The sequence below is a fragment of the Centrocercus urophasianus genome, unplaced genomic scaffold, assembly GCF_019232065.1.
Source record: "Centrocercus urophasianus isolate 14NV4802_14NV808 unplaced genomic scaffold, USGS_Curo_1.0 seq_18, whole genome shotgun sequence".
Classification (NCBI taxonomy): Eukaryota; Metazoa; Chordata; class Aves; order Galliformes; family Phasianidae; genus Centrocercus; species Centrocercus urophasianus.
Window position 1 is genome coordinate 27,972,434 of NW_024884733.1, and position 24,096 is coordinate 27,996,529.

At 47.0% G+C, this 24,096-nt stretch overlaps 4 protein-coding genes across 5 annotated transcripts in view; 2 read left to right on the top strand and 2 right to left on the bottom strand.

The window, feature by feature from the left end:
- The first annotated feature begins 1,916 nt into the window (after positions 1-1,916).
- DYNLT5 (dynein light chain Tctex-type family member 5) lies at positions 1,917-4,873 on the top strand. Its single transcript, XM_042819751.1, has 3 exons — positions 1,917-2,013; positions 2,077-2,201; positions 3,609-4,873. Exons 1-3 carry the CDS (start codon positions 1,917-1,919, stop codon positions 3,810-3,812), a joined length of 426 nt encoding a protein of 141 aa, XP_042675685.1. The 3' UTR covers positions 3,813-4,873.
- A 14-nt stretch (positions 4,874-4,887) lies between these two features.
- INSL5 (insulin like 5) lies at positions 4,888-6,448 on the bottom strand. 2 transcript variants are annotated; one of them, XM_042819753.1, is made up of 2 exons: positions 6,143-6,448; positions 4,888-5,196 (listed from the first exon to the last, which is right to left on the bottom strand). In XM_042819753.1, exons 1-2 carry the CDS (start codon positions 6,393-6,395, stop codon positions 4,952-4,954), a joined length of 498 nt encoding a protein of 165 aa, XP_042675687.1. In that variant the 5' UTR covers positions 6,396-6,448; the 3' UTR covers positions 4,888-4,951. The 2 variants fall into 2 exon arrangements, with proteins under 2 accessions (XP_042675687.1, XP_042675686.1); XM_042819752.1 differs by having other exon boundaries at positions 4,888-5,199; positions 6,143-6,440.
- Positions 6,449-8,482: 2,034 nt separating this feature from the next.
- On the bottom strand, positions 8,483-23,257 carry DNAI4 (dynein axonemal intermediate chain 4). The gene is made up of 17 exons (XM_042820069.1): positions 23,223-23,257; positions 22,737-22,869; positions 21,291-21,481; positions 19,103-19,212; positions 18,766-18,922; positions 17,973-18,112; positions 17,103-17,255; positions 16,567-16,758; positions 15,495-15,745; positions 14,338-14,424; positions 12,866-13,017; positions 12,118-12,275; positions 11,809-11,930; positions 11,007-11,105; positions 10,136-10,362; positions 9,429-9,582; positions 8,483-8,536 (listed from the first exon to the last, which is right to left on the bottom strand). The coding sequence occupies exons 1-17, from the start codon at positions 23,255-23,257 to the stop codon at positions 8,483-8,485; spliced, it is 2,415 nt and encodes an 804-aa protein (XP_042676003.1).
- A 611-nt stretch (positions 23,258-23,868) lies between these two features.
- The window catches only part of MIER1 (MIER1 transcriptional regulator), a 31,160-nt gene continuing 30,932 nt past the window's right edge, over positions 23,869-24,096 (top strand). Inside the window, exon 1 of the mRNA XM_042819217.1 lies at positions 23,869-23,934. The gene's annotated coding sequence lies outside the window, so the exon portion shown is untranslated. The remainder of the gene's footprint in view (positions 23,935-24,096) is intronic.

Genomic DNA, 24,096 nt, shown 5'->3' on the forward strand with positions numbered 1-24,096 from the left:
GCTGTGGGTGTTCTGCTCATTGCAGGGAGTGGGACCAGGTGGCCTTTGAGGATCCCTTCCAGCTCAAGCGATTCTTTCTATGGACATCACTACATTGCACATTCCCTACAAAAAAAATTACTGTCTCGAAGACTTCATTTCATCACCAGAATTACTCTTTTCTTCTTCCCTCTCACAAACTGGCAAGGAAAGCAATCCTTGTAGAGCTGAGGACTCCTATGGCTGCAGTTGTTCTCAGCCCTGTTTCACTGCAAGGAGAGACAAAGCCCTGTAGGAACAGCTGGGCCCTGGCAGCTTTATAGGCACTTGGAGCACCTTATTGCTCTGTTAGACTTCTCTCTCTTGACGTGCAGGAGGTCACCGTGGGAATGCTGTGCTAGAATCCTGCCCATAACCCATGTAGGGGTATCTGAAACCCACCCCTTTCTCCCAGCTCCAGCTCCATCCAGAGTGCTCTGGGGCCGATGAAGATGCCCAGGTGCTTTGGTGGTGTGTGCGTGTCCATAAGGGAGTGGTGATTTGAGATGGGAATGGCATCAGGGCAGAGGGGGACGTGGGGCTGCTGAGCTCAGAGGGACCCCCAGCCTCCAATTGGGATCCCCAGGGCACGGCCCGACAGAAGCTCTATCGTTTTATGAAATCCCTCGTGTATAAAATGTTTATAAATATTTGTGGATGAAGAGACACAGGTCTATTTTTAAGATTTAAGTTAAATAAGTTAACAAATGGCTGGCCTTTTTTGCCTCGACGTGCAATGGGATCTATTATACCTTTAGTCTCCGATGGCCTAGGTACTGCTTAGTCTGTGATGAAAACTTTGCTGCTTACCCAATGTTCTCAGAGAAGAGCTGTAAGAGGCATACAGGTTTGTTGCACACGGACTACTGCAGCAAAGCTCTGTGTTTGACCACTGGTAATATGAATGTGTTGTATTGACTTGTCGAAGATAATCATGAGACAACATATTTTAAATGTTACTTGCCTTATAGATTAGGATACGGATACGTGGATATCATTTTTGTAAATAATGTTTTTTATAAATGTCTTTCCTCCATTCTCCCCATCATCCACTCCACCAAATCTCGAATATGCAATTATTTACCACGCAAAATATTGCAACAAATAAACCCCCACGTCAGAACAAAGTTTATTAATCCTATACATGAGAACCACATGAAACACCCCCTTACGTTGCAATTTAAATGTGATTTTTTTTTCCCCCCTTGAAAATAAACAGAACCCAGAAAACAGAGCTTTCTTTGTGTTTGTTTTGATGTCACAGGCAGGAGAATCTGGGGGGGGGGGGAACAAGAGGATCACGGGCTGCCATGTCTCAAATGGCATTGCTGCTGGGGCCATGCAATGTGACCCAGCTCAGGGATGGGGCTGCGATTGGGGTTGGCACGCAGAGAAATGTGGGGACCTGTGTGGACCACGGGGACATTGAATCATTAAGGTTGGGAAAGGCCACTGAGATCATCTATTCCAACCGACCCGTGGGGGCTGTGGGTCATCTAATGGGCTGTGGGGAGTTGTGGGGGCTGCGGGGACATGCAGTGCTTGTGGGGATACATGGGGGCAATGGGGGCATGCAGTGCTTGTGGGGATACATGGGGGCAATGGGGGCATGCAGTGCTTGTGGGGGCACATGGGGGCAATGGGGGCATCTAGGGGCCAGCGGGGGCTGTGGGTACACACGAGGGCCACGGCTTCAAATACACGCAAGGTCTGGGAAGACCCTTGTAGGCAACGGGGATCCAGCACGGCCCTGAGCGGAACATGAAGACCGAGCGGCGTGGCCGCAGGGACGGACGGGGAGCCGCGGGGGGTGACAGAGGGGCGGGCTGCGGCTGCCGGCGGTGTCTGGGCGGCGCTGCCCTCCGTTTCCCCTCGGCCTCCCCTCCGCCGCTGCCGGGATGCGGCGCGTCGCGGGCTGCTCGCCGCTCTCCTCCCGTCGGCCCAGCGCCTCCCGGGCCGAGCAGCGCGGCGGGGCCGGCACGCATCCCGCTGCGGGTAGGGGCCCGCGGTGCGGGGAAGGCGCGGGAGGCTTCGCGGCTCACTGTTCCCTCCCTCCAGGTCCCCCCGAACGATTCCCGGTGGCGGCGGTAGACGCCATCCTGAAGGCCGTGCTGGAGGGCTGCCTGCGGGAGCGGCGCTACGAGCCGGGGCCGTGCCGGGAGATGGCCGCGACCGTCAGCGAGGTGCGCTGAGCCGTGGGGCCGCGGTCCCGCTGGGTGGCCGAGGTTCCCCGGGAGCGGCCGTGCGGTGTTTTGCCGCCTACGTTGGTGGAGAGGGGCGGGAGGTCGCCGCTTCGCTGCGCGGTGGCTCATGTGTGTGTGTGAGCGCCGGGTGGGACGAGGGCGCTGCTGCCCCTGCGCCGTGCCTGGGTTGGAAGGACGTGGTGGATGTTCTTCACCCAGAGGCAGCGAGGCCCCAGCAGTGCCCAGAGCTGCGGGTGTCCCGTCCGTGGCCGTGGGCAGCTGCAGCTGGAGGAGTCACCCAGCCCACACGTGGGGCTTTGTGGCGCCTTCCAGCCCAGCCATGCTGGGATCACAGCATCACAGAATTGTAGGGGTTGGAAGGGACCTCCAGAGATCATCGAGTCCAACCCCCTGCCAAAGCAGGTTTCCTACAGCAGGTCGCACAGGTCGGCATCCAGGCAGGTCTTGAACATCTCCAGAGCAGGAGACTCCACCACCTCCCTGGGCAGCCTGTTCCAGTGCTCCGTCACCTCACCGTAAAGAAGTTCTTGCGCACATTTGTGCAGAACTTGCTATGCTGCAGTTTCCGGCCGTTTCCCCTTGTCCTGTCTCCACTCACCACTGCAAAGAGTCCCGCCTCACCATTCTGCCCCCCACACCTTAGATATTTATAGACCTGGATCAGGTCCCCTCTCAGTCTTCTTTTCTCAAGGCTGAACAGACCCAGTTCACTCAGCCTTTCTTCATAGGAGAGATGCTCCAGGCCCTTCTCCATCTCTGTGGCCCTCCGCTGGACTCTTTCCAAGAGATCCATGTCTTTTTTGTACTGGGGAGCCCAGAACTGGACGCAGTGCTCCACATTCTGTGGTTTTGTGCTGCTGTCCTGAGCCTTCAGCTTTACAGCTGGTTTGGCCCTGGAGCTCGGCAGCGCAGGACAAGCAGAGCTGCCTGTCAGTGTGAATGCCCACAGGGAAGTGACCTCATCAAGAACACTGCCCACCTGCGGTGTCTTCTTGCTTAATGTCTGCCCTTGTGTTCCTGTAGTGAAGCAGAGAGCTGTGCCTGCTCTTAGCAATGGAAGTGTTGGTTCTCACGCGCTCACTGCCTCAAAACCAATGAGTTTGAACTGCTGCAGGGTGCCCAGAGAAGCAGTTGTGCCCCAGCCCTGCACACACCCAAGGTCAGGGATGGGGCTCTGAGCACCTGGTGGAGCTGTGGGTGTCCCTACAATGAGCAGATGGCCTTTGAGGGTCCCTTCCAACTCTAACAGTTCTATGGTTGTCATCAGGACTGTCACAAGGGCTGAGCAGTGCCGTGCTGGCACTCTCCATCCCAGAACACCCCGTTGCTGAGCACCCCCTGCGCAGAGCTCACCGGGTGAGTCCCAGCACAGCCTCTCTCCTGCAGGTGATCAAAGCTCGGGTGAAGGACCTGGTGCTGCCGAGGTACAAAATCGTTGTGGAGACACACATTGGGCAGCTGAACGGGCAGGGCATGCAGATCGGCAGCAGGTGCCTGTGGGATCCCACCACGGATACGTTTTCATCCTATGTCTTCCAAAACACTTCGCTGTTCGCTCTTGCAACTGTCTATGCTGTCTATTTTGAATAGCAAGGTCGCAGCTTTCAGCAGCAGGAGAAATGAATTTCAGTCTGAGTCCTCCTGTTGCTGAGAGCAGCAGTGAAGGACCAAGGCAGCATTCAGCTGCTCAGAAGCGTGGTTCCCCTGAGCTATCGTTGTATTCCCCAGGGCTTTCCCTGGTTAGTGATTTTCTGTAGGATGCAATTTTGCACCTTTAGCTGCTTTCAGCACTGGGTGTCCCTGTAACACTTTTTCTCCTTGAATTTCCTGTGAGCTTCTGATCCCTCAAGAAATCAGAATGGTTTTTAGAAGGCAAAACAAATGCGTTTGGAACCAATCCGCACGATGGGGCAGCTCAGCCCTGGCCCCGTGCAATCACTGCCCTGCTCATGCAGGGTGCCATTGTGTGGCCATGCAGAAGGCAGAGAGTTTGCTTGGAGATGGCTGGCTGTCCCATCGTTTTCCAAATCAAGTGCCTTTAAATGAATCATGTTTGGATTATACTGATCTGACATGTCTGGCCCCTTTTATTTAAGGTGTCTGAGTGAAGTGAAAAAAAAAAAAAAAGAAATGGTCTTTCTCAGCTGCTACCTCCCCATAGACAACAGGAGAAATGCATCTCTCTGAGCTCAGAAATGTATTTCCCATCTGTCCAGTTGCAAATTGACTGCCCACTGGGCAGGGTGTCAGGTAAATGGGAAATAACTCATGACTCCTCCTGTGTGTTTTGAGGGCAGACAGCGGGGTCACTGTGTTACCTGCTGCAGCACTCCCCGTGCTGTGCTGCCCTGCACAGAGCATGTGCTTGGTGCTGCTCTCGTTTTGGTACCAGCAGGTGCTTGTTGCTACCCCTGTCTCACCGTTGATGCCCAGGTCCAAAAGCTGCTCTTGGATTTTTGTGGAATGCACACAGTAGCTTGCTGTGTTACAGCTTCTTATGCGCAAAGACAGGAGGTAGATGGGAGGACTCACTTCTAAAATGGCAATGCTAAAACGCTGCAATACTTTGTAGAATGGCAACAAACCCACCCGAGTTGTCTCTGCAGCTCCTACGGCTCAGCCTTTGCCCCTGCGCATAAAGAATAAAAGAATACAAGAACTGTGCTTTATGTCATGATTGTTTTAATACCTTCAAGCAACGGCCTCCGACCTGCCCAGCAGCGGCTGTGTTAGCACAGCAGGCTGATGTCCCTCTCACTGCAGCCGACGCTGCAGCAGGACGTGGTGAGCAGTTTGGCCACCTCGCGCTTCTTGAGCACGGCCACCTTCCTGCTGCGCTTCACGTCGCGCTCCTCCTGGGCTCTGTCCTCCTGGCTCTGCTCATCAGCAGCCCCCAGCCCCTGTGCTGCGAATGGGGAGGGCTCCCAGGAACCGCCGCTCTCCTGGGACGAGGACAGGGAGCTCTCGCTGCTCTCTGCTGCATAGAACAGAAGCTGACGGTTAGAAGTCGTGCCTCTCAGCCTGCTGCTGCTCTACATCCCTCAGAGGATGGAACTAGAACAGCTGGTGGTTTCCTGGAACACGGGCATGCTAACAAATCCAGCACCCAAACTGCTGGATGTTCACTTGTGCTTCTAATGATGTGCATTCTATACACGGCGGTATATCCAGGCACACACTCCTGGAGTTCATACAGCTACAGGGGCTTCATTCAGCAGCGGTGCTTCCTGCTCTCTGGTAGCACACTGCATTGATGGCATTGGTTTTTCTGTTGAAAGCTGCTGCTACAACAGTATTGTCTAAACAGGCAGACGTTATTGCATGGAAAATGTGGGAAGCCCCTGCTCCTGTCATCTGCCTCATCTATCTTCTCTTTTCTCTAGTCATTGTAATCAGAGCACAGATCTCCAGCAGTGCACGCAATAGCTGAGTACACAACAGCGTGGGAAGGTTATTGCAGATTACACGTCTCACATTCTATGTTCTTAATCCTAATATTCTCAAATTGTTCATGTATTTTCTGGATTAAAGTGGGAAAGAGGTGTGTGCTGCTCGAGCTGGAGGTGGAACACGTGCCAACTGCAGCAAGGCTTCCGTGTGACACGTCCGTATCATAGCACAGGGCTGTCCTGCCATAACCTTGGACCTAGCTCACAGTTCCATGCAATGACTTATGGCACCTTTTCCATTCAGCAAAACAGCATGTGGAGCTAAGAAAGCAAGCCGTGAGGAAACACAGAGCACATATTCACATACGTGAAGCTGTGCTGCTGTGCTTGGGATGCACCTCCCAGCTCAGCACCTGCTGCTACTTTGCTCCTCCTGAGCCCCCTCACAGTCAGGCACAGCCAGCACTGGGGTGAGCCTGTCGTGCATTAGTTGATAGCGGGGTGATAGGTCATGCATTAATTAGTACTCACCAAACAGGTACTGGTAATTAGCCAGATCCCTCTTCCACCGGGAGCCGCCACAGGTGAAGACGATGGCTCTGACAAAGTCTCTCCCGCAGAGCTTCACAGCATTGCCCTCCCCTTCGGCTCTGTGCAGCACAGCCAGCAGGCAGAGCGCAGCCAGGGCCAACAGCGTGCTCCTCATGCTGGGTTTTGGGGCTGGAAGGGCAGCGAAGGAGTGCTGTGTGGGGCTGAGGTGGGGAATGCTGCTGGGAGCTCCCATTTATAGGGGTGGCCCATCCGCTCCACTGGGCAGCAGCTCGCTGCAGGGTGAGCTCATGTTTGCCAGAACCAATTGTGTTTGTGGTGATGTTTGAAGTGCCTCGGGGGTTTGTTTGGGTGTTAAAGACATCTTAGGACTGTGTAACTGCTTTACAGTAGGAATACTTGTAGCATAACATGTTTATAGGAAACGGGCTTACATCAGTGCTCTTAATGCATACGTGCTGCAAAAATGTTTATGACGTGTTTTGTAGGTAATGGGTTTCATCTCCATGCGCTTCCCTTGCAGCCCGTTGCCACCATGTGATGTGGGGCCTTGCTCTGTCTGTGATCCCAAATAAAGATGGGAATTGACTTCTTCCATGGGCCCATCTGCTTCGTCCTCCTGCTGAGCATCCCCTCGTGCTGCTGGCAGCTGTGCGTCGTACTTCAGAGCAGGCTGAGGGCCAGGCAGCCCCTGTGCTGTGCAGGCAGAGCTGGGCAGAAGGGCATTGTGTGCTGAGCACGTGGGGCTTTGAGCACAGTGAGCTTGCTGTAGCAAGCTGTGGAGATGCTGTTGCTGTTCCACACCTTGCACCCACAGCTATTTGCTTTGCAGTTGTCTATGGACAGAGGGCTTTACTCAAAAGACACAGAGAAGAGGGGCAATGGCACTGGGAAAGCACAGAACAGCTAAGGATCAGCATCCTGCCAGCCTTTTCCTACTGAAAAGTATCTGAAAGCCTGAGTGGAGCAGCTCTGGGACTCGAGGTCAGTGGATCAGTTGTGCTATCGGAGCGGCCCAGCCCTGCCTGGGTGTTGTTGGCTACTGTTGCTGTAAACTGATAAAAAAGAATATCCTGCAATAAAATGCCTCAAAGAGAAAATTGGGCAATTATGAGGTCAGAAATTCCGTATTTAAGAGCAAAATGAATGATCCTTAGCACTTCCTAGCACCACGAGTGTTTTTCCAGCCCCGTAATGTTACAGTTAATTAGTTTACATGATGTGCAGGGCGAGTTATGAAGTGCTACAGCCTTGAAAGCTCATTTTTTACCAGTAGCATCAGTAAACAGTCATAACCAGTGGTAAAAAATACACAGCATGCTTTGATCAGGTTTGTAATAGTGATTAACGTGTGATTCACCTTAATGGATGTCTTTTGTTGAAACGCACAGATTCGTTTTATGCCCACCCTGGAAAAGTAAGCGTGGATGTTGGTTGTAAAATGCACAGAATGCAGAGGGAAAGTGCGTGGTAATGCATCCCAAATGATCTGTAACTTCAGTGATGTGTTTAAACATTGGGCATTTATTGTGAGGCTAATGAGAAAATCTGGATGCTCTGTGCATGTAAAATATACATCTAGCCATGTAGTTCTTCCAGGAGCAGCTATTGCCTGTGTCTGCTGAGGGCAGAGCACTGCACGGAGCTCCTATGATGGGGGACCTCTTCTGTGGCTGTAAGATAGAAGAGCTGCAGGTTATGTCCTCAGCCTACCTGTGTCTTTCAGTGGAGAGGTCTCTAGAAGCAGAGATCTGCCTTCTAAAGCTGCAGAAGTCCATTTAAATTGTGGCGTTGTTCAAATTGGTCAGGTTGAAAAAGCTGGTCTCTAATTCTTCCTGGCTGGGGCAGTCTGGATGCTATCAAAGCTCAGCTTTCAAACTCAGTTGTAGTTTTGGGGAGGGCAGACAAGAAGGATCTGATGAGAAGTCCATTCGTTTGCTGTGTAATTTCACAAGGGAAGAAATGGATGGCAAACAGCCATACTCCAGGACTTAAGATGGACTTAGGGTGCATGCTGGTTCCTGATGAAGTAGCCAATACAGGAGGTGATTTGGGGCATTTCTGTTGTGTTTGTGTGGGGTTTTTTTGAGTAACCCAAGGAGAAAAGCCTTTCATGGGGCCTTTCTATGAGCTCATCTGTGCACTGGTACAACAGGCTGACCATCCAACAAGGGGGACTTCCTGTGGAAAATTTCAAGCATTTCAAAGGTATCTCTAACCAGTATGGTTTCAAATCTAAAAGCTAATGAATTAAAAGCACTGAACAGTTTGTGATAATGCTAAAAAAAACCTTTCCTACTGTTTACCAGGTGAGAAGTGCAATCATTTAGCTGCTGGAAGTAGAGCGGGACCGATTACATCACTCAAGGCATCAACCTGTAAAACAAGAGGTGAGAAAAAGAAACTCAGAAGTGATTTTAAGAAGTACAGGTCCTATTTTATGAACTGGGAGTGCAAGGCCAGTAAGGCAAAGCTGAAAGGACCAAGTTCATTAGGCTCCAGAACCTCGTTTGGGGCTCCAGTTCAGGCACAGATAGATCCTGCAGGGGGGATCAACCTGCTTTTCTGTGCAATGGACCATGCAAGGAAGGCCCAGTGGAGCTTTGGTGTAAATCAGCACTGATTTATGCTTGCCAGTGTTTGGTGGGAGTAAAAGCAGACACAGGGGGTTCACAGCTGATTTCAGTGAGTTGCTGACACAGTGTTTTGCAGTGGTAGGAGAGGAAGAGAACCTAGTTGAAATGCAGTGAAATGGAGAGAGATAGCTTTACTTCTTCCTCTCCTGCCCAGAGAGCAACTCAAGAGGATTAGTAGTGGCTTCTGAAGCAGTGAGGGTAATGCAGGGCCACAACGCTGGTGGGTTTGCCGACGCCGTTGAGCTGAGGCTATCGTGCTGGTGGCCAGGAGAGGGCATTTCGCTCCTGCCTCGCCAGCAGGGAACGGCATCCTGCTGGTTCGCTGCCCTTGCGTTTGTGCGGGGCTGTGCCTCCCACCCTGGCCCTCCCAGCTGCAGATGGGGAGCCTCTGAGCGTGCAGTCGGCTGAAAGCTGAAGTTTGAAGTTGACTGACCTGTTCCTTCTGTTGACGTTTCTGTCAGCATGGCATACAGAAGAGCAGAAATCCTGTCAGGTTTTAATCTGGTCACCTACCTGTATCCGATCATGCCTACTAGCTACATTTTCAACTAAGTTCTGTAACAGCAGCCCCTGTCTGGAGAGGTACCAGATGTCAGATTTGAGGACCGCTGCCTCTTCCCAGGGAGTCGTACCTCAGTGCTGCTGCAAGCAGCCAGGTCCTGCAGCTCAAACACACTGACTTCTCCTCTGCTGTCTCCCACCAGAAGGCAGTCGGTGTTCTTAGCAAAGAGTACAGATGTGAATTTGGCTTCTGGGTCGGCAGAGCGAGTGATCACAGGGTCCAAGCTGCAAGTACATGTGTGAGTGATGGTACGGGTAAATTTGCATCTGCCTGGAGCGTACTATTGCTTACAGTCTGGGGGTAATACAGGCTTGAAAATGTCACATATTTTGCATTTTATCCTCTAGATTGGCTCCAAAAGCAATAAGTGAGGCAGTGCATTGTTTTTCTATCAGAACAAAAATCCCAGCTGGAACTAAGCAGATATTCTGGTTGCCTAAAATCTGTCCTGTTGCCTGATATTGGGGGTGTGCTTCAATATTTTTATAATATGACTGAATTGCTTTGTGCTCCCACGGGGCTCAGTGGGCTTCCTGCTCCACTGCTTTCTTTACACAGTCATTACTAATAAACAGTCCAAGCTGGCAGTAGTACCAGGCTGTGGGTTAACAAAGAGTAATGAGCATTGGAAAATGTAATACTTGTATCGATAGTTAAGCAAGCAGATGACAGGGAGTTGTATGATCTGATGACAATACTGATTAAGCAAAAATATTTAGTCTCTGTGCTTTTAAATCTACTATTTCAGAATCTTCTTTGAGACGATCAATTACTTACATGCTGGTGCTAAGGTCCCAAATTTCTACTCTGCTTTCACTAGCTGCTGCAAATGTGAAGGCTGATTTTGGAGACCACATAATGTCATGAACAACAGTAGTGGTGGAACTGAAAGTTAAAATGGGTGTCTGCGAGTTCTGGTGCCATAAAATAACGCTCCAGTCCACAGAGCAGCTCAGGAACGTGTCTGTGGTGAACGGATTCCAAGCGACTTTGTACACAGGGCCCTGGGTGTTTGGGAAGAAACAAAACAGAACTTGGTGTCAGTCTAGAGCTACAGCCTGGAGATGGGTTTTAACAGTGCTCTCTTCTCACTGAGCTTTCACGGAAACCCCTCGCTGTCCTCTGACCTCAGCAGCAAAAGCAGCACTGTTTTATGGGTACCCATAGGAAATTAGATTGCAGCCAATATGGTAAGGCAGGAGGGGAAGAAAGCATTCAGCTGACTGCCTCTTCCTGAGCTGATGCTGGAAGGACAGCTTCCTGCATGGAGCACAGGCTTGCAAAAAAGGGAGGTGCTGTGCTGTCGAAGTTCTGCTACCTCCCCACCCCTCAGAGATAAAGCTGTTTAACTCTTGTTTCCAGGACAATCAGATTACTGGTTGTTCTCTTTAAATAATGCCAGAACTAAAGCTTTACAACAGTTTATACTAGAAGCTTTAATACATTACTTTAAAAAAAAAAAGCTTCTAATGTAGAAAGTAATCCTGTAAGTAGATGCTGCTTTTTGCTATGGGGACTCATTCCTAATGTAAGAAAAGAAGTTTAGGTTTCTTTTGTTGCAAGAGTTTTGTTTAGGAAATAAAAGAAGCCATTATACTGGTGAAGTTAATTGAATGCTGTTTCTGCTGTCATTACTTCTTTCACTCACCTTATGTCCTCTGTATGTCTTTAGGAACTGCTTGTTGCATGAACGAGAGCACTTGTGAATAAGACCCTCCTCTGTTCCAGCCAGATAAAGATTAGTGTCCTGAAATAAAGGTAAAATAACCTAAGTAAAGGTAAATTAACCTACCTCTCACTTCTACAAAAGTATGTAAAGAACTATGTGAGTTTGGGCAGTGGTGGCACTCTGCAGAGCTCAGGTGGAGGTGGCAGGACGCTGTGGTTTGGGCTGCCTGTGTGTGTTGCAGAGATGGACGTGCAGTGGGTCCAGCGGAGCCAGGGTCAGATTTAGTGCGTGTGTTGTCCATCTGTGCAGAACAAGAGGCTGCAATTTGTGATTCCTGAAAACCTTTGTGTGGCTTACATGGATGAATGGATGAATTTTTCAAATGCTCTGTGCACAATTAAAGGAAATCATCTGGATTATTAGGAGAGGCAGAGACATCAGAGTGCTAGACTTAGGAGATGTTCAACAGCTGAATTCTACCTGGTTTGACCCACACAGAGGAAAGCTGCCCTAGGATCTGGCCCAAAGCAAATGTGAGTAATGTGGCTGAAACAATATAGCTGTTCACATACAGGGATGAGCTTCTTTGATTTCCATATCATCCCTTTTGGATCAAACTGTTACTAATTAAGAAGCAATTTGTTTCAAAACCAAGTCGCCTTTAAATAGCAGTGCCGAATCCAGGCTAGTGCATCTTAAGGTAGCTTCAGAGGAGGCTCTGACCTCTGCTGCGTGGTTTCTCTGGAAAGCACTTCAGCCAGGATGGACTTTGTGAGCCTACCTTTGGATGGAAGTCGAAGCACATCCCAGCTGCCCACTGGGACATCAGAGCTTCGCTTTTCCCTTCTTTCTCAGCTGGTAAGTTTTTCCTCTTGCTTCTCGTTCGCTTTATTTTCATCAGATCTGTGCAATTAACAAGAGTTTTGGTCAAACAGGTCTGAGTTATTCATAGCACCATCACATGCTTCAGTGGAATTCTCAACAAGCTCTGAAATGTTTTGTATATGATAACTATGTGCCAAGATCATCACATGCAATAGAAGAAGTAATTATAATTTCAGGTATTAGCTCTGTGCAGGGAAATGCTTACCAATGCAACCCAGTCCCTCCTGGATGAGCCACTGGGTTATGCGGCCATCTGCTGAGATGGAGATTAATCTCTCCCTCTTGGGACCTCCTATTGTGCCTGTGTCCCACTCCACCCACTTCAGTTGCCATACAGGACCTGTGTGTTTAGCTGAACATTCCCTGGGATGAAAAATGCAGAGAGAAACCACGTATCAACAAAGTAAGACAATACTTCTGAAAAAATAACTGATTTCCTGTTTCGTATTGGATGATAAGTGTTATGACAAATGCTATTCAGCTTTCCATAAAAACATAGAAATGTACACATCTCCTAACGTGCTGTTTACAATAGGACATATTTGTTTTACCAAACATGTTTTATATTCAGTTCTGAGTGCTTATAAAGGAATTTCTAGCCAGAACTAGAAAATAATGACACAAGTTGGAAATAAAAAAAAAATTATGCAACATCAGTGAGCATTCACAAGCCTTTAGTGAGAGCTGTTATCACAGAACCACAGCATGGCCTGGGTTGCAGAGGAGCACAACGCTCATCAGTTCCAACCCCTGCTGTGTGCAGGTCACCAACCAGCAGCCCAGGCTGCCCAGAGCCACATCCAGCCTGGCCTTGGATGCCTGCAGGGATGGGGCATCCACAGCCTCCTTGTGCAATCTGTATTAGTCACACAGCAAAAAGGAAATAATGAATATTTGCAGCTGAGAAGCTAAGACGTGACTGAGGTGGAAATGACAGAGCATTGTAACCTTACCCACTGTGGAATTCTGTAGTGGAGTCAGAACTCTGCACGTTGTAGACCACGATGATGCCACTGTACATCCCAACTGCTAAAAGGTTCGGGATTGCCATAGAAAAATCCAGTGCAGTAACACCATGCTCACAATGGAAAATACGCTCTGGCCACTGACAGATAGAGAAACACAAGAACATTTTTTAGTTAGTTTCTTAATTTGGCTTCTGAACGTGGGATACTGAACTGCTCTGTAGTGCTGGAAACCCAAGTGCTGGTGGCCAGAGTGGGTGCCTCTAAGCAGAAATTGGAGGCTACGTCCTGAGTGGTTCAGTTTATTATTTCTTGCTCTAACTGAGAAAGTTAGGGGGAAAAGTGAGGACTCTGCAGCAGTGTGGCACTGTAAAGCGAGTTACACAAGCCCATTCCAAACCAACTAACTAAAAATCAAGTTCTCTTCAGATTCAGTGATAGGAGTACAGTGCCATTTTGGAAAGTTCCTCCAATCATGTTCTGTCTTGCAACTGGAAGGCAAGTGCCTTGCTAATTACAGTAATTTAGCTGAAGATACCATTTAACTGCTTTAGGTAAACCGTAAAACACAATTTTCACGTTATTTTTCCATCTTGCCAGAGAACCGATTCTGCTCTGCTGTAATGTGAAACCCTTGAAGCCACTGAGCTCCTGAGAAGGGAGACAGTGAGGTGCTGGTTTGCAAAGCACCGTGTTTCAGTGTGTGCACCAGCTCTTACTCCTTCATTGTAGGCACTTGAGGACAACATTAAATGTTTCATTTACTTTTTTTTCTTTGCTCTGATGTAGGATTTCATTGTACAACAGAAAAGGGATTGGAAAGGATAATCCTGAAATTTAAAATACAGATGTATCGTAATCAGAATTTACAAACACCGAACAAATGGTTTGTAGGTTTAGAAAAACAAGCAGGAAATTGATTTTCTTGCATTTGTTGTGCCCAGGTCTTTCCCAGTCTGCTACAAAAATCTTTTCAGAAAGGTCTGCACACCTGGAACTACCCATAATAATAATAAATCTGATTTACAGGCTTGGGTAGGTGGCTCTAGGGGTTGAAAACGGGATGTAGAGGGCTGCGTTGTTAACTGGCCTGAAATAGACTGGTATTACCTGAGAGCTGCAACCGTCTGTTGGTTGTTTGGTAGCTTACATACAATGAGTGCAGGTCGTGCAAACAGACACCCATGTTGCAGAGCCTCCAGCACCTCTGTTGGCACTGTCAGCTGAGAGGACAGACAGGCACAGGAGCTAAACCCCATCCTGCAGGCACACAGCTAAGCACTGCAGGCAAAATGGTTTTCCAGAATGGTGTGGTTTGGGCTCCCAGATTCAGCTTTACTTGCCACTTCTTTGGTTTTGGTCTTTGTGGGTTTTTTTAAGGGGGAAATGAATGAAGCAGAAACAGTACAGCAGAAAAATGCACAGAAGAAGAAAGAAGACAAAATCAGGACTTCTGTTACCATTGGGTTCTTCAGGGACCAGCAGCATGCCAAGCCTTCCTTCTGTTCTTTAAAATCAAACGCTCCATAACCAACAGCTAGAAGATCCTAGAACCACAGATGAACAGACAGATCACAGTTTAACTTCACGTGCAGCTATACATTTTTAAAAGGCAGCTTTCTGCAAACAGTGGCTTTGAGTACAAGGCTTGGAAATGTGTTCATGATCTACACGAGTAGAACCTGACACAAGAAAAGAATTTCTAGAGAAGTGGAAATTGGTTGAACAAAAACTGTAATGATGGTCACTATCAGTCGTTTGCCACCCTTTCACCTCCCTAAGGCCATTTTAAAAACATCCCTTGCTAATGGTGAATATACAATATTCTGTGACCTTAAATGTGCAGTCTGTAATAGGATGTCACAGCAACTGCAGTCCTCTTTCCCACTGCTAGCTATAGAAGGATGGTAGCCTCAAACTTATCTTTCAGCTGTTGATGATAGGGTCTAATAAATCTAATTCACTCCTTTCCATAAGGGAGACTAAAGAAACAGCAGCAAGACTTCAGTCTTCAGCTCCATTCAAATATTATGTTTTTTTCCTACTTGAAAGCCAGGTGGTGAAGCCAGCACTTAAAAAGCAGGCATTTCTTTGCTCTGAAATTCTAAGACTGCAGTATCTAAGGGTGTCCAACTCTACACCAGATCCTTAGATGTTATATTAACCTTGTGACATGGTCATTATTTTCTCTTTCTTCCTTCGGAGCAATCTTAGTGGATTTATGTTTCTCATCATTCCCTGCTTTTTACCTTTCTTCTGCACGTTATTTTTGTTGTGGCCATAACAGAGCTCTGTTGGAAAAAAGTTTCAATTTCAGCTTCCCATCCAGACAAGGTTTATTCTCTTTATGCTGTAAACACAGGGCAAACACCTGTGATGTATGGGGGACCAATTAAAGCTGCTGTGATACGCTTGTAGCAGAAACCTGTCCAGCCTTGGGAATAAGGCAGCAATTCTGTTACATGCAAGGATGAAATGCAAGTGTTGTGATGCAAACACAACCAACCTGACTGGGGATGTGTGCAAAAACATGTATTAAAAAAAAATCAGGAGTTCATTTACATTGAGAATTATGTAGACATTTCACAAACAGCTTGGAGGTGATTTGTTAGCTCACCAGGTTTACTTTGCTCCAAGCCATGCTGCTCACATTGTGCTGGTGAGTTAAATCACATCTATAGGACCACAGTTGTTCCAAAGTGGGAGGTACCATTTCATCTGAGGTTTTATTTAGCTCTGACAGAATTGATGGCTCACTAAGCATTTCCTTCTGCTCTTCCTTATCCATCTCTTCCTTGTCATGCTCTTCCTGCTCAGCTTCTTTTATGGCAGCTGATGTGCTGCCAGCCCCCAACGCAACAACAGGGTCTAAAATGCATAGTAGAGTAGAATCTGAGTAGTAACACTTCATTTAGTTAACTCCAGTTGTTCACATCAGAAGAAAATTTGCACTTTCAGCAAGGAAGAAAAAAAAAGAAAAGAAAAAAAGAACAGAAAAAAAAGAAAGAAAATAGATGGAAGAATTGAGGAATTAAGACAACTTTACTACTAAAAGAGTGGCTAAGGTGGCAATAGGGACAAAGAAGATATCAGTTATGTTCAAGACATTTCAAGTTCTTTCTCAACTCTCTATGCCATGGAAAGGTATGAAACAGTAAAAGCAGTCTGGTTTCTTCAGATAGTTTATATATATATTGAAACTCCTGTAAAAGGTGCAGTACTACTTAGCTGTTGGGCCCAGGTAATGCCTCTTACAGACTTCAGTGACTGCACTTTGTTGCACACCTAACAGGCTGAATCTTCTGTTTACTTTTTGTCTAGGTTGCTTACTTTAAAAATAACAATAAGGCATTACAGTGCAACAAATGCTTGGAGAAATAGCTGACTTGATCTGTATCTCAGCTGCCAGGAAATGGTTCTGATTGATATTTTGAGTAGGTCTCAGCAGCAATAAGGGAAATGAGCCAGCTCAGAATTCACGAATTCAGTTCTTCTGCCAAGTGTTGTAGGGACGCCTGTTACAGAGAGCATAAAGCTGCTCCATTCAGGCTAACATCTCATAAACTCTTGTGTCTGTTTTTTAAATGGCAGGTCAGCTGTGAAGACCTTCAATGAGAGAGAGATTTCCTTGATTCTCAATAGTTTACAAAGCCTTGTGATGAAAACAGGGTTGCTGGTAAGAAACTAACCGGTAAGGACAGGAAACTGTCGATAAGCTGCGAGTTTGGGTTGAAAAATATTCTCCATCAGAATCCTCTCCATGAAAAATAAATGCTGCTGAAAGTTTTCTGATCTTAACGTAGCTTCTGTGTGGCATTTCTCCTCCTCGTGGACTCTGGCAAGACCAGCACTTTCCAAAATGGTCGTAGGAGTTATGCTGCCTGATAACAGATAAGATCAGATAGTATGGCTTTAATGTGATACTACTATGCAGATAAAACTCAGAAGGATAAGGTGTCTCATGCTCTCTCTCTCCCCCCCCCCAGAAAAAGCATAGAAATATCCATCATTACCAAAACAATACTTATTGTTCAAATAATCAATATGATGAGATACTTCTGGATTCTTCACACAATTTATGTCTTGCTCCTGTCCAAAGTAACTTAATATCATCCAATTTTGTCACTTTCTGTCTTTGCTGAAGATCGGTTATGAAAATGTATGCTATGCACTGTTTAGAAGGATGAAAAAGCTGAAAAAATGTAAACTTCCCAAAAACAGTTACCTCTTTCAGCAGCTGCAGGTGTAGCCTCGTCTTTAGTCATATCAGAGGTGCTCTTCTTCTCAGCTGGGGCTCTGCTGCCTTCTGCTTCGGAGGTAGGTTCTACTTGCGACGTGTTAAAAGAATTGTACAAGTGCCAGGTAGTGACCACTATCCCTAGGAATGAGTTACACCACATTATTTAAGCCCCTTGTGTCTGCATGTTGTTATCAAGAACCACAGCTGAACAAAGATTTACTTTTTATGCTGTACACCCGAGTGTTTGGCAGAGGGGCTTCAAAACTGAGTCAGGCAGCAACCTTGTCTGTGTGTGACTGGCTCTTCAAATGTGGGTTGGAATGAGCCCTGCTGGTGCTGAAGGCACACAAAAGGGGAAGATACATTTTCAGACCAGATTACTATTTATTTTACTTCCCCTTTTGATGTATTGTCTTCTTTTCAACTCTTTTTCTAGTAAAGAACACAAAAATGTTAGGAATAGCATTCCCCATAGTTTTCTTTGGCCTCCCATATAAAGTGAGGCAAATCTCAGTACCCATATCCACAACCTTGATATTCCTGTACGATTGTCTTAGAGCCTTGAGCTTGAACATTTTGTAAGGTTGCATTTTACCGTGAGGCTTCCACAACTTTCTGCTTCCCTCAGGATTTTAAATGTCAGAACAAAGGTTCTCTTCTTTGCATTATGGCAAACAGAAACAGAAACTGAAAAGTTAGGGGAGAGGAAAGGGAAGCTATATCCTTTTATATTTCAAGAGCGTAGCATAAACAAAATGGCATAAAACCCAACTGGCAAGGGAACTGTGTTGTAAATGGGAGACTGCTTTGATTTACTACCCTTTCCTGGATAGTTCCTACATGGTCAGAGTTTACCTTTGTCTTCCATGATGATTTTGTCACATTGTACTTCCTTGTTCTTTGCAGCTCCATTGATGGTTTGCATCGTTTTCTCTACAAAGCGATCGTTACCAGGTCTGTTTTTGCAAACGTCAGCATACATCTTATTACGCTCCCTTGAAAAGAAAGCAGGTGTATATTAACTTTCTGAAAAATGTTTTCATTCTTCTCAAATCACGTAACCATCAGCTGAACAGAAAACTATGCTCCATGTCATGTGTTAACTGCTAGGGGTTTTGTGTGTGTGTCTGGGGATTTTGTTTCATCCTGCACATCATCTTTCAGCAGCTGCTTCTCACCTTGTGACGCTGTTCTAGAACAGAAAAGCAGAGAGGGGCTTTAGTAAAAATCCCCACTCCAAATAATTTTGGTCTTTGTTGGAATTTGGTTCGTTGGAAATATGTGACTCTCATCACTTAGAAGTGAAGGGCGGTGCATCCAAAAGACAAAAAGAAATCAGTAGGTTTCCATTTCATCCAGCACTCAGGACTGTAGGAATGGTCAGTGGGAACAGTGGGGCTTATTGTATTCTCTGAGTTTTAATATCCTGACAGCAGACATGGATTACACCAGACCTTAATCCACCAGCAGTTTGCTGCACCATCCATTCCCATACAGCCCAGTATGGCTTCAGACACAAATGAGTGGCAAACTGGAGCAGCCAGAACACCAAACCCATCTGCGAGCTGCCTGTTGGGTCCCTGTGGTCAGGAGAAGTTCGGTTTGCTGAGCATTCACTATGCATGTATGCAATTGCAAGTATACATACAGAACTCTTGCAGCATCTTCTGATTCTACAGACACCACAACAGGTGGCAAGTCCAACATCCAGAGAGTTTCTGTCTCTGTGAGATAAATATCCACTCTCTTGTCTAAGTCTTCTTCTGTCTCTTGTTCTTTTATCTCCTCTCGCCTCACCTGTACATCTGACAAGTTATAGGAGGTTAACAAGTGAGACTTCTGCTCCCAGTTCAAAAGAAGGCAAATTAACTCTGGAGGTACCATAATAAACAGGAGCCAGAACCTGTGAGGCCCTGGGTGCCTCACAAATCTCAGTGCTCCAAAGAAGAGTTTAAATCTGTAATTACACAGTGTATATTCCTTACCAGGTGAGCTAACAGCTGTGTCTTGGAGAGAGCCAGGTGCTGCTATCCCATCTAGCATGGACTCTGTTATTGACATGGTAGATTTAGAAATTCTGCTGCTTTCAGATGTCCTTCAATAACAAAGAAATAAGTTGAAATGGTACATGAGAGTCCAGATGCCAGTTAGCAAAGTGCTACGAAAACAGCAGTGTTATCAGGATAAAGCACAGAGGACTTTGTGATAGCATGTACAGGAATGCTTGCTTTGTAAAAGAAGTCGTAGAAGACTTTGCAAAGAAAATAATGAAAGGGATGGAAAAAGACTTAAAGGGGAAGAATTCATCCAACAGCACATCCTGGGGCATTAAATAGCTGCTGAAAAGAGGCTGTTGAGTTCTCAGATTCATTCCTTGCATGTAGTAATGTGACGTGTTGGTTACCTGCTGAGTGATACCACGTACATACAGAGAGCACAGTTTCCACTGGAATTAAGATCCCTCGGGGCTTTGCGTGTGCTGAAACATCTTTGAAATGCACAAGAAACTCATTTCAAGGGATCAGCTTGTTAAAAAGAAATAGATAATGTTCACAGAGAGGATGGCTGTGATAATAACCAGAAGTAAAACTCAAGACTGATGTAGAGTTGGGTGGTTTTTAAAGCGGATTTCCACAAAAGCCAACTGCGAGCAATTATAATTATACAAGGGGCATTTGATGTGACATCTTTTAGAGTTGTATTAATCCTAAGGTAAAATCAATTCATTTGTCTCTTAAAAGAGAGCCCATCTCCAGAAAGGTTGTCTTTTTTAATTTACCATCTCTTTTTAAGCCATTTTTGTGTGTATTGGCCCCTGCTCAATATCCCTGTCTCTGGGATTATCTCTCACAATAAGCTGCCATAGGGAGCATGACAAAAAGTGTTTTCAACGAGCATTCTCTTTTGCTCAGAAATTGCAATGGCATTAACTTTGCCAAAGGAAAGAGTAAATAATACTTGTTTTTGTTTAACTTGAGGGATTTTTCCAGTGCTGACTTGACTTGTCTTTTTAGTCTGTGTGACTAAATACATTGTGCCTCCTCTCCACTAAACGTGAATGTGTGCACACCATCTGATAAAGCAATGTCATTCACTGCTGTTCATTTTTAAACTAATTGGTTTTTACCTTCCTTCACATAAATTACCTGAATTTATCATCCAGAAGATAAACCTTGTTTATTCCCTCTGTACTGAAGGTTTGGCTCCTCTTAAGTAATGAAACATGTCGTTTAGCAGCTGTAACTCAAGAGTTTTGAAATAGATACATATGTGTACACAGAGGTAACTTATTAAATTAATTTAAAAGGGATAATTCTAATTATGCTAGCAATATTTTGAATACCTGAACTGACAAAATCAGAGCTCTAAAACGGGGTTGTTGCTACTTCAGAAGTACCACAGACAGGCAAAATAGTGTGAACAGCTCTGTAACTTGTCAGTGAAACCAGATCTTATGTTTGCAGAGCATTTTTCTATGCCCACAGCCAAACACACGTTGACAAATTGCAATTTTTGAAAAGATAAGTGTGAGGAAAGCAGAGTATTTGAAATAGCCATGGCAATACAGTGAAGAGCTGCAAATGCCCCTTCTCAGCTTTATCTTCTTGCTCAGAGAACTGGAACACAACCGTCCTTGTTTTTGAGATGGTGCTTTGTCACGTACTTACAAATAGGTTCTAATCTGTGTTTGCAGCTCTAGCCCTTACAAAACCTATAGAGTGTAGGTCTGCATTTTTGTACTGTGACCATCTCTAAAAACGGTCCATTCTGCAATGTTACACAGAAGAATGTGCATTAGGAAGGAGAATTCGAACACAGTGAGAAATATTACAGCAGCATGTGGCACAGTGTGCTTTCAGCTGCATGTGTTAGCATGTCAGCAGGTAGTTCTTGCACAGAACCAGTCTCAGTCACAAGTAATGATAAATTCCACTTGTTCTGTTTGTTACTACACCTCAAATTTCAGAGGACGACTATGACAGGTGTGTATTCTAGAAACACAGAACTAGCATTGCATCTTTATTCTATCTCTTAGATAGAGATAGATAGCTAGAATAGATAGATAGATAGCATAGATAGAATAGATAGAGTAGATAGCAGAGCAGATGTGTGACCGCTGCAGGACAGGCATCTGTGATAGGTGAGTTAAGAGACAGCAATTAATGGACTAACCTTGAGTGTGGGGCTGCAGAACTACCATCCTCCTCTGATGTCTGATACATGGAAAAAGGGAGAAAAACTGATCCTGTGGCCCCCGAGGAATCGCTCAATGCCAGGAGCTTGCTTTGTTTGGATGCAGCAGTTTTTGGATCTGGATGGAAGAGCGGATGGGGTGTCACATCCTTTCCTTCATCATCAAAAACCTGAAGAAATATTTAAATAATAATAGCAATGTCACTGTCTTCTCAAAGCAAATGGCAGTCATGAGCCATGCAACATTTTGTCTTATCTTGAACCAAAAGAAGACCCCGATCCAGGCAGCACACGGAGGTATTCACCCTCCTTGACTGAACAGGCATCCCTGTTGTGCAAATGGTGCCTAATATACACCACCAGTGTGAGCAAAGAGGGGCCGATCCCCACTTTCCCTTTAGGATTCAGACTTTAAAAGATTCTCATCTGTGCTTGGGTCTTCTTTGGAGCTGTCTTTACAGAAATGATGCAAAATATCTGAAAAGATCTGTGACCATCCCAACCATCCCACTGTCTGAGACAATTCCTCTTGTTCATCCCTGTTCTCTTTCCTGACTTACTTATCCTGTGACTACCAAGAGTGCCTCATTGACCATAACAATTAGTATCAAATTAGCAGAAGAGCAAAAGCAACTAGAGAAACAGCCATGTGTCTTTTTTGTATGATACTGCCCAAAATATCATTTTACTCTGACATTCAGTATGGTTTTTAAACAGAACTCTGAGCTAATGTTATGAGAATCTTCTGTTTTTCAGGTAAAGGCATGCAAATGCTACAGCCAACATCTCATTTAGATTTGAAAGCAAGTAGTTCTTAAATTAGGAGCACTGTTATCTTAAATTGCTTACCTTCAAATCAACACATTCTAAATTGTGAAAAAGAACATCATACTGTGCCCAGACAATTTTTTTTTTTTTCAAATAACTTACTTTAAAATTGTGTTTTTCTTAACTCAAGTGGAAGGTATGGTTGGCTTATCTCTCTAACTTCTGGAAGGCTCTCAAGACAGTTGCTCACCCCATAAAAACAGAAGAAGAACACCACTACTAAAAAGTAAAAAAAAAAAAGAAAAAGAAAAAGCAAACCAAGGCAAACTGTGTCAGTCTGTGGGTTTTTAAACCATGGAGAAACAAGTGTGCCTAACCGCTTTGTTTTTATTCTTGTAGATCAGTTTTGGACACTGATGCTGTGGGTGTCCCTATTCATGGCAGAGAAGTGGGACCAAATGGCCTTTAAAGGCACCTTCCAACTCAAACATTTCTGTGATTCTACGCTTGTCATTTCAGTCTGGACTGAGCTCTTGGATCTTCTTCCTTCTCCGCAGCTCTTTAGTTCCAGCTGCACCTCTGCTTTCCTCTTCCCTCTCCTCACAGCTTTTAGACTCCACAGAAAACTCCCACTGGAAGCGTTATGCAGCCTCTCACCCTCACATCGTGCTGCCTGTGCTCCTGGGCCGCCTTCTGCACAGCTGTGCCCGTGGAGGTGGGGACATGGCTGTGGCCTGAGATGCTCGCCTGCTTTCGGCTGCCAAAGGTGATCCTCAATTTTTGTCTCACTCTGAAACCAGAAGTGGTTTCAAATCACAAAATACAATCAACAGAATACAATGAACAAAAACTACCTATGCTTTAATTTTCATTTAAAATTGAATTCTTCTCTATCATTGTTCAGGATGATATAGTAAAGGGACATGAAACAGCAAAGGAATAACGTAGCTCCTTCAGAAGGTCTCCACTTGGCTTCTAAGGAGGCTTTTTCAGTGGTGGACAGGGCTGGGGGAAACTACGGTAAAACAGAAGTGTCAAAGGCGTTATGCTGCAGTCTGGGGCTGAAATAGCAAACGGGAACCGAGGAGCAGCTGAGACCCGTCCCGAGATCTCTCCTCCGGGGCGCCGCGGCCGCGCACTCACGCAGATAACCGCCGCGCTCCGTCCGGGCCCGGCATGGCGGCGCTGCTCGGAGGGGGCAGCGCGTCGCGCGGTAACCACGGCAACGCGCCCCAAAGACGCGGCGCGGCGATTGGCTGCCAAGAACGGCGCCGCCGATTGGTCCCCTCTCTCCCGCTCTCCTCGCGCCCGCTCGGCCTGAGGGGAGAGAGCCGCGTTGCGGCCCGCCCGTCCCCGGGGTTCTCTCCGTGCCCGGCGGGGCTGGGCCTACGGGCCGCCCCTTGCCCACCCCGGGGCTCCTCCCTGCCGGCAGGGCCGCGGCAGCGCCGGTCCCCGCTTTGTCACTGAAGCACAAAGGTTCTCGGCGGCCCGGGGAGGCGGCGGCTCCCTCCGCCCCTGAGGCGGGGAGCGGGGCCGGGGTTTGTGGGGCTTTCAGTCAGCGAAGCTGCACGCGGCGGTGCTCTTAGCGTCGCCCCGCGGGGCCTCTCCCGAAGCGTCGAGCCAGAATGCAGCGTCCCTGCCTCTGTCAGTGGCTGTGACGCCGGTTCGTACCCGCAGCCTCTGCGCCCTTGCGCGGCCCCGTGGGGCAGAGCTGCAGCCGCACGGGGATGGCTTTAGGGACAGCAGCATTAGGACGCGCTTTGTGTTTTGTTTCCCTTTCCGTAGGACCACCGCAGCGTCGCGCACGGCGCCGCTCCCCAAGACCGCGGTGGGACGACGCCTTCCGCGCCCCAACGTGAGTAACGCCGGCGGGAGCGCGATTTGCTCGATGCGGAGCGACACCCGGACCGTTTGGGCTCCGTGGGCGGCACCGAGGGGTTCCGCCGACCGAAACACCCGGCGCCTTTCCGTACCGCTCCGCCGCCGCGAAGGCGCGGCGCTGACGGGACGGGCCGAG